The following is a 13,331-nucleotide window of genomic DNA, read 5'->3' as shown; positions in this document are numbered from 1 at the left end:
ATGTATGCCATGTCAAAAAATGGAGAATGATATGATCTGTCATTTAGACCTGCCAGAACAAGAAATAGAGTGCTGGATAAGAAGACTATGTAAAGACCTGGGAATAGGGCAGAAAGGTGAAAATGAGAGTTGCATTTTGTTCCACTGAAAGTTATTGTTCTAATGTTAATGTACTATGAATTTTAAATAACAAATTTAGTAGTTGAATTCGGGAGACCATCTTCTCCAGTGACTTGGAAGTAACAATTAGGAGGTGATTTTAAGTATTCTCATAAAATATTTTTTTTCCTGAGCTCTTCTCATCCCTCCACTGTGCCAATAGATTTTTCATCAGTTCTGTGATAAATTTTTAAGTCTAAGGAAATTAAAACCTTCCATTAAGCATACCTTGGTATGGGTAGGTGAACCCTGTTATAAAGTTTGTGCTCTTATAATAGATGTGTTGTGTCAAGTAGCATCTCAGAACAAGACAATTTCACAACCTAACTGTTCCCCCTGAAAAATATTTCAAGATGAAGTTGTTGATAGGTTATTCACAGGTGGCATAACTGGCAGTCACACAACACATTCTACCTCAGCGAGAGCCCTGATTCTGCCAAGAGAAATTGGGATTTGTAGTTGTTGTGTCAGGTCCACAGAAAAAAAAGAAAAAAAAAAAAAAAAAGGCAGCAATCCCAAAAGAAGGAAGAAAATTCCAGTGTGTTTTTGCTTGTCTGTCATGTCAGATGTCAGTAACTGTACCTTCAGGATTTAACTTACTGACGGTGGAGATTTCACTGCACCCTTAGGTACAGTGTGGGGCAGTTTTGCTTGAGGAGCGTGGGACCCACAGGGCATTTGGAGCAGTTTGGCAGCAGTCCAGCTGAAATTTGCAATTTATAGTCAGTAAGAGACAACTGAATGTCCCCTGGTGCTCAGCTACCTCCTATACTCTGCAGCAGCCAGCCATCTCTTTCTGTCTTCCAGGGGCCCTGACCCAACCTTCCTTCCCTTCTCTGCATGTGCTGGTCATCCTGTGCCCCAGGTTCAACAGTAGTGTCATGTATCCTTAGTCATGTCAGAAATTATCATTGTATGAGTTGTAAAAGCTCATTTGATTAGTAGATGGTGCTTGACTTTCCATGTTAAAAAAAGAATACCCAAGTTTATGCTTCGAGGGCCATGCTATAGATAAATAATTTATTCTTCACAAGATTAAAAAAAAATGGCAAAATGCACAGTCTGTGCTGAATGTGCTGAATGCACAGTCTGAATGCCCACAGCAGACACATACCTTTAATTCTGTTTTCTTAAACAGACTTCAATAAAAACTTTTTAAATGAACCCCTATCTTTTTTTTTCCCATGCAGAGCATATTCATTTCATGTAAGTGCAGATGGTCAGATGCAGCCAGTTCCTTTCCCTCCGGATGCCCTCATCGGTCCTGGGATCCCTCGCCATGCCCGTCAGATCAACACTCTGAACCACGGGGAAGTTGTGTGTGCAGTTACCATCAGCAACCCGACGAGACACGTGTACACGGGTGGGAAAGGGTGTGTGAAAGTCTGGGACATCAGCCACCCTGGCAACAAGAGCCCTGTCTCTCAGCTGGACTGCCTGGTAAGTGAACTTCAGCAGATGATAGTGGAAGAAGATAGCAGGCTGCATTAACATCAAAATTATACCATTAAGTGACAGTGAACAGTGGCTGAGTACTGTCAATAGTATCAAAACTCAGTATTCCAATTGTAATTTTGTTGTTTCTTTTAGAAACAACAGAGTTTGAAGTATGTTCTGTGTCATGCTTGTGGTTCTCCCCCACAAATGAATCAAAATGTCTTTAAAATCCTAAAGTGCTATTGGTAGGGCAAAGATCAAAGACAGCACAGCAAGTATTGTTTATAAACTTTGATGATTTTGGCAATCCTAAATCTTGATATCCTAAAAAATTCCTATCTCTCCACTATATTCTCTGAGGTTATATGAAGATTACGTCACTTATTTTGTGTCTTGTGTATGTATGTGAATGTACTGCTCTATCTTAATGTGACAATTAAAAATATCTTTGAGTGTTGTTCACAAATTATGTGAATGTGCTAACAAGATGAACCATTGTTAGGAGCTTTTCTCATGTCATTTACCAGTTCTTAGTAAGATGTTCGTTCTTGTTACAGAGTCAGTAAAATAAGAACTGTGAGGCACATGTAGACATATAATGAATTGCTACATAAGTTGTTACACAAATGAAGAAAACTGCCCAAATATTTTCCTCTGACATCTCCTAGATGGTGGCAGCAAGTCTCATTGGAACAGAGGGGGGTGGAGTGTACAGGAAATTTGGTACTCCTCCATGCCGAGGGGTTAATGTTCTGTAATAAACCGAGTATGAAAATGTAACTTTCTACACAAGCTGTTGAATACAGCTATCTTGAATTGTTTTGGGCTAGGTTCAAGTCTTTGCGTTTTGATGCTAATTAAGATTAAGTATCTCTCACTACTGAATTTTGTAGATCAAGTTTAAGTACTTCCCTAATGTCATGTAATTTTCTGGCATTAATACACTTTATCATTGTCATAAGTATAAATGGCTCATTAAAACCAGGAGGGAATACAATACTTTTATGGATTTCTGCTCTCATGTTAATGCTGTTTTCCTTTCCTCATGAGTAATCTCTTGATGACTTCTGTCTCCACAGAACAGAGATAACTACATCCGTTCCTGCAGATTGCTCCCTGATGGCCGCACCCTGATTGTTGGCGGGGAAGCCAGCACATTATCCATTTGGGACCTGGCAGCTCCAACTCCTCGCATCAAAGCAGAACTGACATCTTCTGCTCCAGCTTGCTATGCTCTCGCTATCAGCCCTGATTCCAAGGTGTGCTTCTCTTGCTGTAGCGATGGAAACATTGCAGTGTGGGATCTGCATAACCAGACTTTAGTAAGGTAGGTCAACAGAACTGGATCACCAGGTTGAGAGGAACTAATTAGAAATGGTCTTATGCGCTAGTTTCAATACATATACTATTTTCTCCATGGTATCTGCATAGTTGCTTCCAGTATTTCATTGCTGGCCAGTAGCTGTGGTAATACCTTGACAAAAGTCTGTATAATTTTTTATAGGTTTTGAGAGTTTCATAATTTGAAAAGCTGTAACTATAATTTTCTAAGATTGGCTGTTGTTGACACTGCTCGATGTACTTTGAGCACCTGGTTTTCTTTTTTTCCATGAAATACACTGTGCTCACACTCCAATCTCTTTAATCTGTGCTTCAGCAAATATGTCTCAGGTAAAGATATGTGTAGATTACTACACTGCAAACTTAGCATCTTAAGAATTTGAGTTACTACTTAACACTAATGTACAGTAAGCTAGTAGCCAGTCACACAGAGCTTCTCTGTGCACTTCACTATGTGTATGTTACTATATGTGATATATCAGTGTTTGATGTAAAGGCAGGCTTTTACTCCATGATGTTCCTATTTAGAGTGCTCTTTTTTTTCCAGCTTTATTGGTAATCTGCCATTTTTTTCTTAGAATCAGTGAATTTTGACAATCATACTGCATTCCTTTGGGGGAGTTGGGCATTTTCAGTCAAACAGTGAGTATCACACAATCATCAGCAAAGACCCCCAGAGTATCCGACATGTAAAGTGTGTTTTTGAAATCAAATTAGCACTGGGCTGTCTGGCCACGTTGCTTCATCAGTTCATCACAAAACTCATGTGGTCTTCCTGGATATTAATCTCACACTGCTGTTGGAATCTACATTACTCCTTAATGGCTGCGTAGCAAAGACAGAAAGAAAGAAGGTATTTTGTATACATTCTCAGAACTCTTTCCAGTGTGTGAACATGTGTATTTTCTTTCAATATTTCAGGCAATTTCAGGGCCACACAGATGGAGCAAGCTGTATTGACATTTCTAACGATGGCACCAAACTGTGGACTGGAGGCTTGGACAATACAGTCAGATCCTGGGATCTCAGAGAGGGGAGACAACTGCAGCAACATGACTTCACGTCACAGGTTCAGTTTCAGAAGTCTAGACATGTTAAGAAAAATCTCTCATGGTTTTCTGTAACATACACTTTTGTTGTTTTGTTTTAAACAAAAAAAAAGCAGGCTTAAAGAGAACTCCAAAGAATTTTTCACATTGTCTCACACTTTTTCTTCTTTCCCCTTCCCCCCCTCCCTTTTCTTTTTTTTCCTGTGGCAGCTAAACATCTTTCTTGTTTATGACTATTTAACACATTAGCACTTCTCCCATAAGAGAATCCTTTTGTATAAGAATTGTGAGATTAAAATGTTCCTGTGTGCAGTCTGCTTCCCTTTCTCTATATTCTTGTTCAAAAATATTTTACAAAAATATTTTTAAATTTTGTCAGATAGGTTAGGACTGACTGTTTTAGCCTGTTTCAGTGTTCTACTAAGACAATTTTAATTGAGCGTTCTTTACATGAACTAATTCGTCTTGATGACTGCAGTAATTGGATCATCATGTTTCTTAAAATGTAGGAGACAAAAATGTGTTTTTGCATGGTATTAACAGTGTAGCAAGAGCTGGCTTTGAATATCTCAAGCTCATTCCTTTACTGCTGTGCTAATTCTAGATCTTCTCACTGGGCTATTGTCCAACTGGTGAATGGTTGGCTGTGGGAATGGAGAACAGCAATGTCGAGGTGCTGCATGTTACTAAGCCGGACAAGTATCAACTGCATCTTCATGAGAGCTGTGTGTTGTCACTCAAATTTGCCCACTGTGGTAAGCAAGTGTTTCTATGCCGGTGTTTTCCCTCCTGAGAAATTAGTTCAATTTATTCTTTAAAAGAAAGTAGGGATCTATTTACAAATCAGATGTTAAATGTAAGTATTATAATTATTTTTAAAATTGTGTATGACTGCTTTTTTGTGTAAACTGCTTAGCTTGTGAATGAATATTGTTGTGCATACCATGGATAAAAATGTGACTATTCTTTGGATATGTTTTCCATTAATGTGTGAATGCATTGTTTTTAAGGTTTGTCTTTCTCTTGTTGTGCGTCCTTTGGAAAAAACCAAAAAACAAAAAGCTGTAACAATAACATTTAAACAATCTGTTACAGGCAAATGGTTTGTAAGCACTGGAAAAGATAATCTTCTTAATGCCTGGAGAACACCTTATGGAGCCAGTATATTCCAGGTAATCATCCCCTAAAAGTGATTTTCCACATTCATTACAGTGCAGTAGAGCTGCACATCTCTTGGTCTGTCATTAGCTTAAGGAGTTTTTAAATGAAAATTCTTGGCTAATTACTATGTTTCTGTAAGACTTTATCTGTAATAAAAGAGAGCCACTTTTGTCCTTTCTAACATTTGAGTAATTCAGCTCTTACAGTAAAGTAGGACTTTAATCTGAAATTGTTTTTAATATCCTTCTTTCCCACCTTCATGGGTGCATTGTTGTAATATGGTACGCAAGTAAGGCTGTTAAGTGAGCATTCACTACAAAATGTAGCTGAAACAGGGAAAGTCATATTCAAGATGTATTTTTCTGGCATGAGACGCTTGAACCCACAGACTCCTGACCTGAAGACTCTGACCTTGCAGAGGAGCCCTATGGAGTGTAACTGGAAGTTGTAATCTTTCTGTAATTCTTCACCACTCTGTGCCAAATTTAATGGCACGTTGTGTTTAAAGAAAAGTGGGATTTTTGGTATGTCCTTCTCTCATGTACAGTACCTCTGTACTGGGAATATTTTGAATTAAGTTGACTGTTGCTGTGGTTAGATTCCACCTTTACTAGCTCATGCCACATTTGCACCTTTGGGGATGGTGCAATTTGCCGTGGCGTGAGAAAGCTGAGGTCTGAGTTTTCTTACTTGAGGTTATTCAGCTCCTGAACAACCTCCCACAGAACAAGAACACATCATTGAAAGTGATGTTAAAACCCCAGTGCAGCTTTCTTAATGAGGGGTGGAGAAATAAACTTCCTGTGCAGTGCAGCAAAGGTTTCTTGGCAAAACCCTGGCATGGTTGGGAAGTGCTCAGCTCTTGCAGTGACAGGCATAAAAGAATGTGGACATACACTAGGTAAAGACAACAGACAACATGCAGTAAAATAGCAAGTAAAATGTGACAGTACTTAAGTATCATCTCAGAAAAGACAGATAAGCTGGGAGAGACAGAGCTCCTGCATCATTGGTGTATCCTGTCTCCTATTCATTGGCTGTACAGTGTTGCACAACCTAATCCATCACAGTATCTTTTCATATGTGCCTCCTTCCTGATGACTTAAGTTTATTTGTCCAAGGCTTTTGTCTGCTGTGTTGAGGAAATAGTGAGAATTGATGCAGCTACTTCTGTGGAGTCTCTTTTTTTCATACCTGTAGGTGGGTAGGTCTTTGTAGTGATTCTTAGTGTGGCTTTCTGGTTTACAACAAAAGAGGGCAGAAGATGGCTTTTTATTCATTTTGATGCAAAAGCTAACATATGAAATATTAATAAATGCTCACTGCTTGTTAAGGGTATAGAAAGGACTAGTTCTTTTTGTTTGATTAGTAGATTATTTCTGGGTCCATGGCATTCATTTCCCTTTCCACTGCTGTTTTTGTTGCCATAGAGCTCTAGGTGGAACCAGTTTGGAGCAACAGCCTTCTTGCAAAGCTCCCACCTCGGTACTGGTATTTAAATGAGCTTTCAGTGTATTCCCTCTCTATAAACTCTACCAATTAATCTTCAAACCCTTCTGGATTGAAGCATTGTAAAGATGTAATTTTCTTTTTTCTTTTTCTCTTTTCTTTTTTCTTTCCCGTAGTCCAAAGAATCCTCATCTGTGCTTAGTTGTGATATCTCTGTGGATGACAAATACATTGTCACTGGCTCTGGGGACAAGAAAGCTACAGTCTATGAAGTTATCTATTAGAGACAAATCTGAACACAGGCTGAACTCCTTCTCCTAGCACTTTGCTGTATGTTCCTTTTATTTTCCTTTCTTAACTGAGAATTTAAGTGTTCATCACAGTTGTGGAATTTATTTTTACCTTCTTAACTTGCTATTGATTTGTGAATGTTCATTAAGAACTTGTTATACCAAATTGTCAGAGATCTGCTTGGAAGAAGATGGAATAAGCATACTTAGCAGTGAACTTGAGACTTTAACTATGTATTATAGCTGCAATGTATTTATTTTGTTTAAAGAAGGGTTTCTAACATTGAACTGACTAAATAAAGCTGTCTGGCCCGGCTTTAGTTTGAAAGGTGCATTGTATACTTTGTGTTTTTACAGGTGGATAAATTGGGGATCTTGGAGAAGGATGTTCAGGAGATAGTTAAAATTACACTAAATAGACTTGTAGTTTCTATTTAAAAAAATAAACTTTGTTATATTTTTTAGTCCTGTTCTTGGATGAGACCTCTAAGTGTTATTACAGTATAATTTGGTGGGAAAATGCTGTATCTTAACTATTTTAGACAGTCTTGGAAACTTAGGAAATTGCAAACTGTAGCCAGTAATCTACATGCCTGTGATGAATGGCTAATTCAGTTCACATCTAAATTAAATTCACTTTAAGTAAGAATGTGCTAATTTATATATTTGCAATGTTAATATAGCATCCTGTGTACAGATTTGTTCTCAATGCTTTTCTGTCGATAAACATAAAGCATTTTGGTGTCAAGCTAGGTTTTTTAATATAAACACCTCTCTTTGTTATATTGTAGAGAGTACAATAAGTTGCCTCAAAGAATCACCTTTGTTACTTCTGGAAACTTTTGCAATGTTTCCTTGAAAATGGGGATATGTGTCTTTAGGCAATTTTTCAATTACAAGAGATTATGAAAAATATTTGATACGTTCTTTGGAAACTGCACTGAAATAAGAATGGATGCCTACCAATATACAAACTACAAAAGCAATGACCTCTGAGGTAGGATTTACAAGAGTAATCATTCCGACATATAAAAAAGGAATGGATTCTCACTGGAATAAGGACTTGCTTTGTTCGCCAGCAGTTCAATCCAAGTCTTGATTGGATGTCCCTAAAATGGACGCAGACTGAGCCATTGTGCCAGAGACAACGTGTTATCTTTTTATGTTGTTGTTGTTGCTGTTAAACTATGATCTGTGACTTTTTTTTTTTTTTTTTTTGAATGCTTTAAAAAAAAATCTTTAAGTCTGTGGATCTGCTGATGTACAGTGCCTTTGCTGCTATGGATCAAAATCAAAAGACCCGTGTAGATAAATCTTATTGTATAAGTAGAAAATTACTTAATTTCATACTAGAAATGGATTGATGCTGCAAGTTAAAATGGACTGTTCATTGAAGTTCCAAATGTGGTAGCAAAAAATGGTGTCTTAAGTGCTTAGTGTTTGATGTCATTAACAGTTTCGTAATACTCTACACTGTAGAAAGATTTTTATACTAAACTGTGTCATTGTACATAGTTCTAATGAATTGTATTGGCCACCAGTACTTCTATAATGGTAGATTATTGTTTGTGCATTCAGACTTTTAAGCATTAAACATAAGTAACTTCTAAGATGCATTTTTCTATGTTTTGTTTTGTTTTTGTTTTTTCACTCCTTCATTATTCTTTGCATGTGAGAATCTCAGCTGTGTGTGCAGAACGTCATCTGCAAGGGCAGTAGGCATTCCGTCACTACCAAGGGCGTGCTACTACAGATACTTTGTGGTTTCATTACTGATGAGAGACAATACAGAGTTTCAGAATATTTCTCTGAGACAGCAAAATGAATTAATTTATAATTTTCCAAGTTACCTGACTGGTGATTCTGAACTCTTGGAGGCATCAGCCAAAAGACTTTGGCCATGTCACCACATTTGCCACTTCCCTTTTGTGTAGTTACCTGTCAGATATCAAGCTTTACAATGTCCCATACCTTGGAAAGAGTGAAAGTTGGAACAATTTTTGCTTCTGACTAAGCTGAAATGTGCAGAGCTGAGGAGGACATAGGGAGTGCCATTGTACTGAAATGTGATTTTCAGAGGTGAAACCTGTTTGTGCCCAAGGAAAGGCTTCTCTTGAGTACAGTTGGTTTTAGATGAAGAATTTAACCCAGCTTATGTTTAGTTAAGACACACGGTCTGATGTAACATTACAATTTATTTTTGTTTTGGATCTGCGAAACAAAGTAGAAGGGTTGGGTGCAAACAGACTTTTATTTGACATTGACACAAGCAAAACTAGAGAAGCAGGCAAAAGAGGGAGAGAATAAAAGAAGATATGAGAAAGAGAGAAAAAAAGTGGAGTAAAAGGGTAAGAAAGTGGGAAGAAAGAATGAGAGAGAGAGAGAGAGTCACCACCAGGGGCCCAGCTGTCCATTGAGTTTCTTCAAAAATGGTACTGACCCTGGACAGGGTCCGATGCAAAAGAGTAGTGGGTGAAGAGATGACAAAAACATCCACAGCATGGACAGCCGTATGTACCTGAGTTCCTTTTGTTCCCAAGGGGCAGCTGTCAGTCAGCTGCCACAGAAGCCAGGGGCATTGGCATCAGAGCCATTGCAGACAGGATGCCTGGAGGGGGGGAGCTTCTGCAGAAGGGTGCAGTCCCCCACCCACTCATTTGTTCTTATCTCCTTCCAGGCATCACCCCTGTTCTGCTTCATCCAGGCCAGGTCCATTAGCATCAGAGCCATTGAAAACAGGCTTGCCTGGAGAGGGGTCTTCCATCACACAGTTCTTATCTCTTTCCAGGTGCCACTCTTAGCTCTGTTCCAACCCCCTCAGCCAGGTACATCAGCATCAGGACAATCAAGGTGGCTTCCTCCACCCTGGCCAGGATAATCGTGTCTGAAGGGACATCCCAGCATTGTAAGCCCTCAGAAAAGGGGGAGGAGTCTCCACACAGCCAATAGTTCTTAGTTCTTATCTCTTCCTGGGTGTCACCCCCTGCTCACCTCTGGCCAGGCCAGGTTCTTCACCCTCGCCAGGACTATTCACTTTAAAATTGGTTTTTTTGAGACGATTTCAAATCAGTGAGATCAGACTCTCACATCAGCCCATGTCTCAAAGACAATTTTAAAGAATCACTGGGTAGTGTTTACAGAGAACTAAAAAAAGGAGGAAAACAGAACAGAAAAAGGAAGGTGGGAGAAAGAGGGAGTGTGAAGAAATAGAAATGGAAAGAAAATTAATTTTATAATTGTTTATAATTGTCCTTTTATAGCAATCAAACACAGTTTAAATCACCCTGTGAACATCTTTTACAATGTAACAGTATTGAATACAACAATAGTAATAACAAAAATCCTTCATTAAGGAGTCACTTGGATACAGGTGAAGCAGTGGCTGCCACTTAAAACTTCACTATAGTTTAGAATAGATGTACTTTAGTGTACTATTAATTTTGTCCTGAATCTTTTTTTATTTATTTATTTATTTTTGCCATCCCAATCAAGCACTCAGGTCAGAAATCTTGGAATTATCAATATTGTGCAGGCTTGTGTGTGTATTTCCACACAGCTAGCACCTTTTGCTTTTGCACTATCATGGGGGCTATGGCTTCTATTTACACTTCCTCCACCACAGGAAACGTGGGTAAGATCCTCCTTATGGTGCAGTCAGTAGTCATGTTCCAGTTTCCAGTGTGGCATTAGGGATATAGATACAACAATCATTATTAGAGAAATTCCGGTAACCACAAAGACCATTTTCATGTAACACTAGATCTAACTTAGCACTCCTAAACTCCGAGAACTCTCCTATCCCCCCAAGTCATACAGCTGCTGCCCCTGCATCTTGCCATTCTCATCCCAGGGTAACCTTTGCCCTCTTTATTCAATGGGGATGGATAGGAGTCCACTTTCATAAGGGACAAAGTGTTGGGTGACCTAATGTACATTGGAGCCTAGATAACCCATCCCACAAGGAAGTATACATACTCTTGTCGTTACAGGCACAGATTAAACCAGCCAGAACATCAGAGAAAACATAGCAGTCATTGTGAGGTGCAAGCTTTTCAATTTTGTATGGTTTTGGCACAAGCAGAAACTGGCCAATAGTACTTACCCCAATCATTTTGTTCCCAGTTGAAACAATTTATTACCTTTTGGCAAGACCAAAGTGATGACTGGCTTGATATAGTGCCAAAAGAAAACCCAGGCCCAAATGGTGTAAAACCTTGAGCACCTGGCTCAAACAAGGAGTAGGAGTATTTGTAAACCCCTTTATTTTCCCATATCTGGGAAGGCATCAGTGGTGCAAAACTGTCCCCATATACTAAGAATAACAAATAAAGTTGTCCCTTCAAGAGCTCCACACTGCATTCTTCTTTCAGCGTCAGGGATCTGGAAGAAAACACAAAGAAGCATACTGTCTGTTTCACAAGCTTATTGTCTGTTTCACCCTTCACCCCATGAAACAGCATAACAAGGTTAAGCCTTCCAGGAGCAGGTACAAGGGAGTACCTCTCCCATTGAGGGTTTGGATTATGCCAATGACATACTGTAAAATGAGTGAGGGAAGAATAAAACAATGAGTTGGAGTGGGGTGAAGAGACACACTGCTGAGAGCATTTGCACCATCCTGTTATCAAAACATGGTTTAGTGCCCAGCTGGCCAGTTTGTCGCCCAGTGTCCTGCCCAACCCCCTATTTTTTTTTATTTTTTTTATTTTTATTTTTGGGAGTGGGGGATATGCTTTTGCCAGAACAGTGACAGGCCCATAACTTGGCAAAGTATTTGATTCAAAAGCCTTTTGATCTGGATTAGAGAATTTAGAAATTGCAGGGGAAACCAACACATTCTCCCTTTCCAGATTCCCAGAATTTTAACCTCTTGGCTTCGAGGTGGCGGCTTTTCTTCAGGGATCTGCATATCCAACAAAGTTGAATGTTCAGTGATCCCGTCATAGGTGTCCGGTGCCGGAGAAACTTTGGATATTCAATTAAATTGTCAGTATGCTGGTGAAACTCCACCTTTTCAGGAGTAGTGGCTGATGCCATCTCTAACGCTAGTGAAGAATGAATATTTACCACTGTATTAACCTCTTCCTTCTCATTTTTAGTGAGCCTCCCTATCAACTCCCACCCCCCAACACCGCACCTGCTATGATGGGTGGAAGGTGTCAGTTTCCAGATCAGCTGGAGGCATAGATGGACTGATCAAATCAGCATAGGGCTTATTTGCCAATTCATCTTTTATGGTGCAAGCACCAGGGATCTCTGGCCAGTGGTGTAGAAGTTTTTGCAGGACCTGCCTTGGCAGCTCCTTGCTATAAGCTTCCGGGAAATCCCCAGTTGAAGCCCCTCGAGGCACAAACTAGATCTCGACAGCTGATATTGGGGAGAAGTATTTACACATGGATGTTCATTCTCACATGCATACTCAGTCTTAAGAGGATGGGAACTAGAAGACTAAGTCAATTTGGCTCTTTTAATTCTCCTACAGGGGCATGATCTGGCACCTCCCTGGCTTTACTGATTCATAGAATCGTAGAATTGGCTGGGTTGGAAGGGACCTCAGAGATCATCAAGTCCAACCCTTGAACCACTACTGCTGCAGTTAGTAGATCATGGCACTGAGCGCCACATCCAGTCTCTTTTTAAATATCTCCAGGGATGGAGAATCCACGACTTCCTGGGGCAGCCCATTCCAATGCTTGATCACCCTCTCGGTAAAGAAATTCTTTCTAATGTCCAACCTAAACCTCCCCCAGCACAACTTAAGTCCATGCCCTCTTGTCTTGCTGAGAGTTGCCTGGGAAAAGAGACCAACCCCCACCTGGCTACAACCTCCTTTCAGGGAGCTGTAGAGAGTGTTGAGGTCTCCTCTGAGCCTCCTCTTCTCCAGGCTGAACAACCCCAGCTCCCTAAGCCTCTCCTCATAGAATCTGTGGTCAAGTCCTTTCACCAGCCTAGTTGCTCTCCTTTGGACCCGCTCCAGGACCTCAATATCCTTCCTAAACTGAGGGGCCCAGAACTGGACACAGTACTCGAGGTGTGGCCTCACCAGCGCTGAGTACAGGGGCAAAAACGCACTCTAGTTCTCTAACTTCTGTTTAAGAGCCGTTATTTCCCTGCGGAGAATTGCAATCTCTTGCTGAGCAACCTTGCCAGCCTCCACCTCCTTGCAGAGAGGGTTAACTACCTCCAGGAGAGCTTCTGCATGCGTCGTTTGAAGAGCTGCCATTTCTCAAAGCTCCTCCTGTGCAGCCTCAGTCTCCCTTCAGAAAGTGTCAACCCTTTCCTGGGCATTTTTAAGGGCTTCAACATGTGTTGCTTGGAGGACTGCTAATTCTCTGTGGAGAACAACAACCTCCTTGTGGTCAGATTTATAAGTCTCTACCTCCTTTAGGAGAGGGTCAGCCTCTTTCAAGGCGGTATTGAGGGCTTTTACATGTACAGTCTTGAG

At 40.1% G+C, this 13,331-nt stretch overlaps 1 protein-coding gene across 5 annotated transcripts in view; it reads left to right on the top strand.

The window, feature by feature from the left end:
• Window positions 1–8,502, top strand: part of LOC103539396 (TLE family member 4, transcriptional corepressor) — a 101,645-nt gene extending 93,143 nt beyond the window's left edge. For 2 of the 5 annotated variants that reach the window (XM_030467495.1, XM_030467496.1), the window contains 6 exons: window positions 1,350–1,599; window positions 2,676–2,923; window positions 3,859–4,006; window positions 4,591–4,741; window positions 5,082–5,158; window positions 6,773–7,030. In XM_030467495.1, coding sequence (XP_030323355.1) covers window positions 1,350–1,599; window positions 2,676–2,923; window positions 3,859–4,006; window positions 4,591–4,741; window positions 5,082–5,158; window positions 6,773–6,880 — 982 coding nt within the window. In that variant the 3' untranslated portion in view covers window positions 6,881–7,030. Of the gene's footprint in view, window positions 1–1,349; window positions 1,600–2,675; window positions 2,924–3,858; window positions 4,007–4,590; window positions 4,742–5,081; window positions 5,159–6,772 lie in introns of those variants that run through there. The other 3 variants (XM_030467494.1, XM_030467493.1, XM_030467497.1) reach the window with 3 other exon arrangements.
• Window positions 8,503–13,331: the final 4,829 nt, after the last annotated feature.

This window comes from Calypte anna, chromosome Z (genome assembly GCF_003957555.1).
Source record: "Calypte anna isolate BGI_N300 chromosome Z, bCalAnn1_v1.p, whole genome shotgun sequence".
NCBI classification, from domain to species: domain Eukaryota; kingdom Metazoa; phylum Chordata; class Aves; order Apodiformes; family Trochilidae; genus Calypte; species Calypte anna.
Note: the sequence above shows the minus strand (reverse complement) of the source record. Positions and strands in the feature narration are given on the sequence as shown.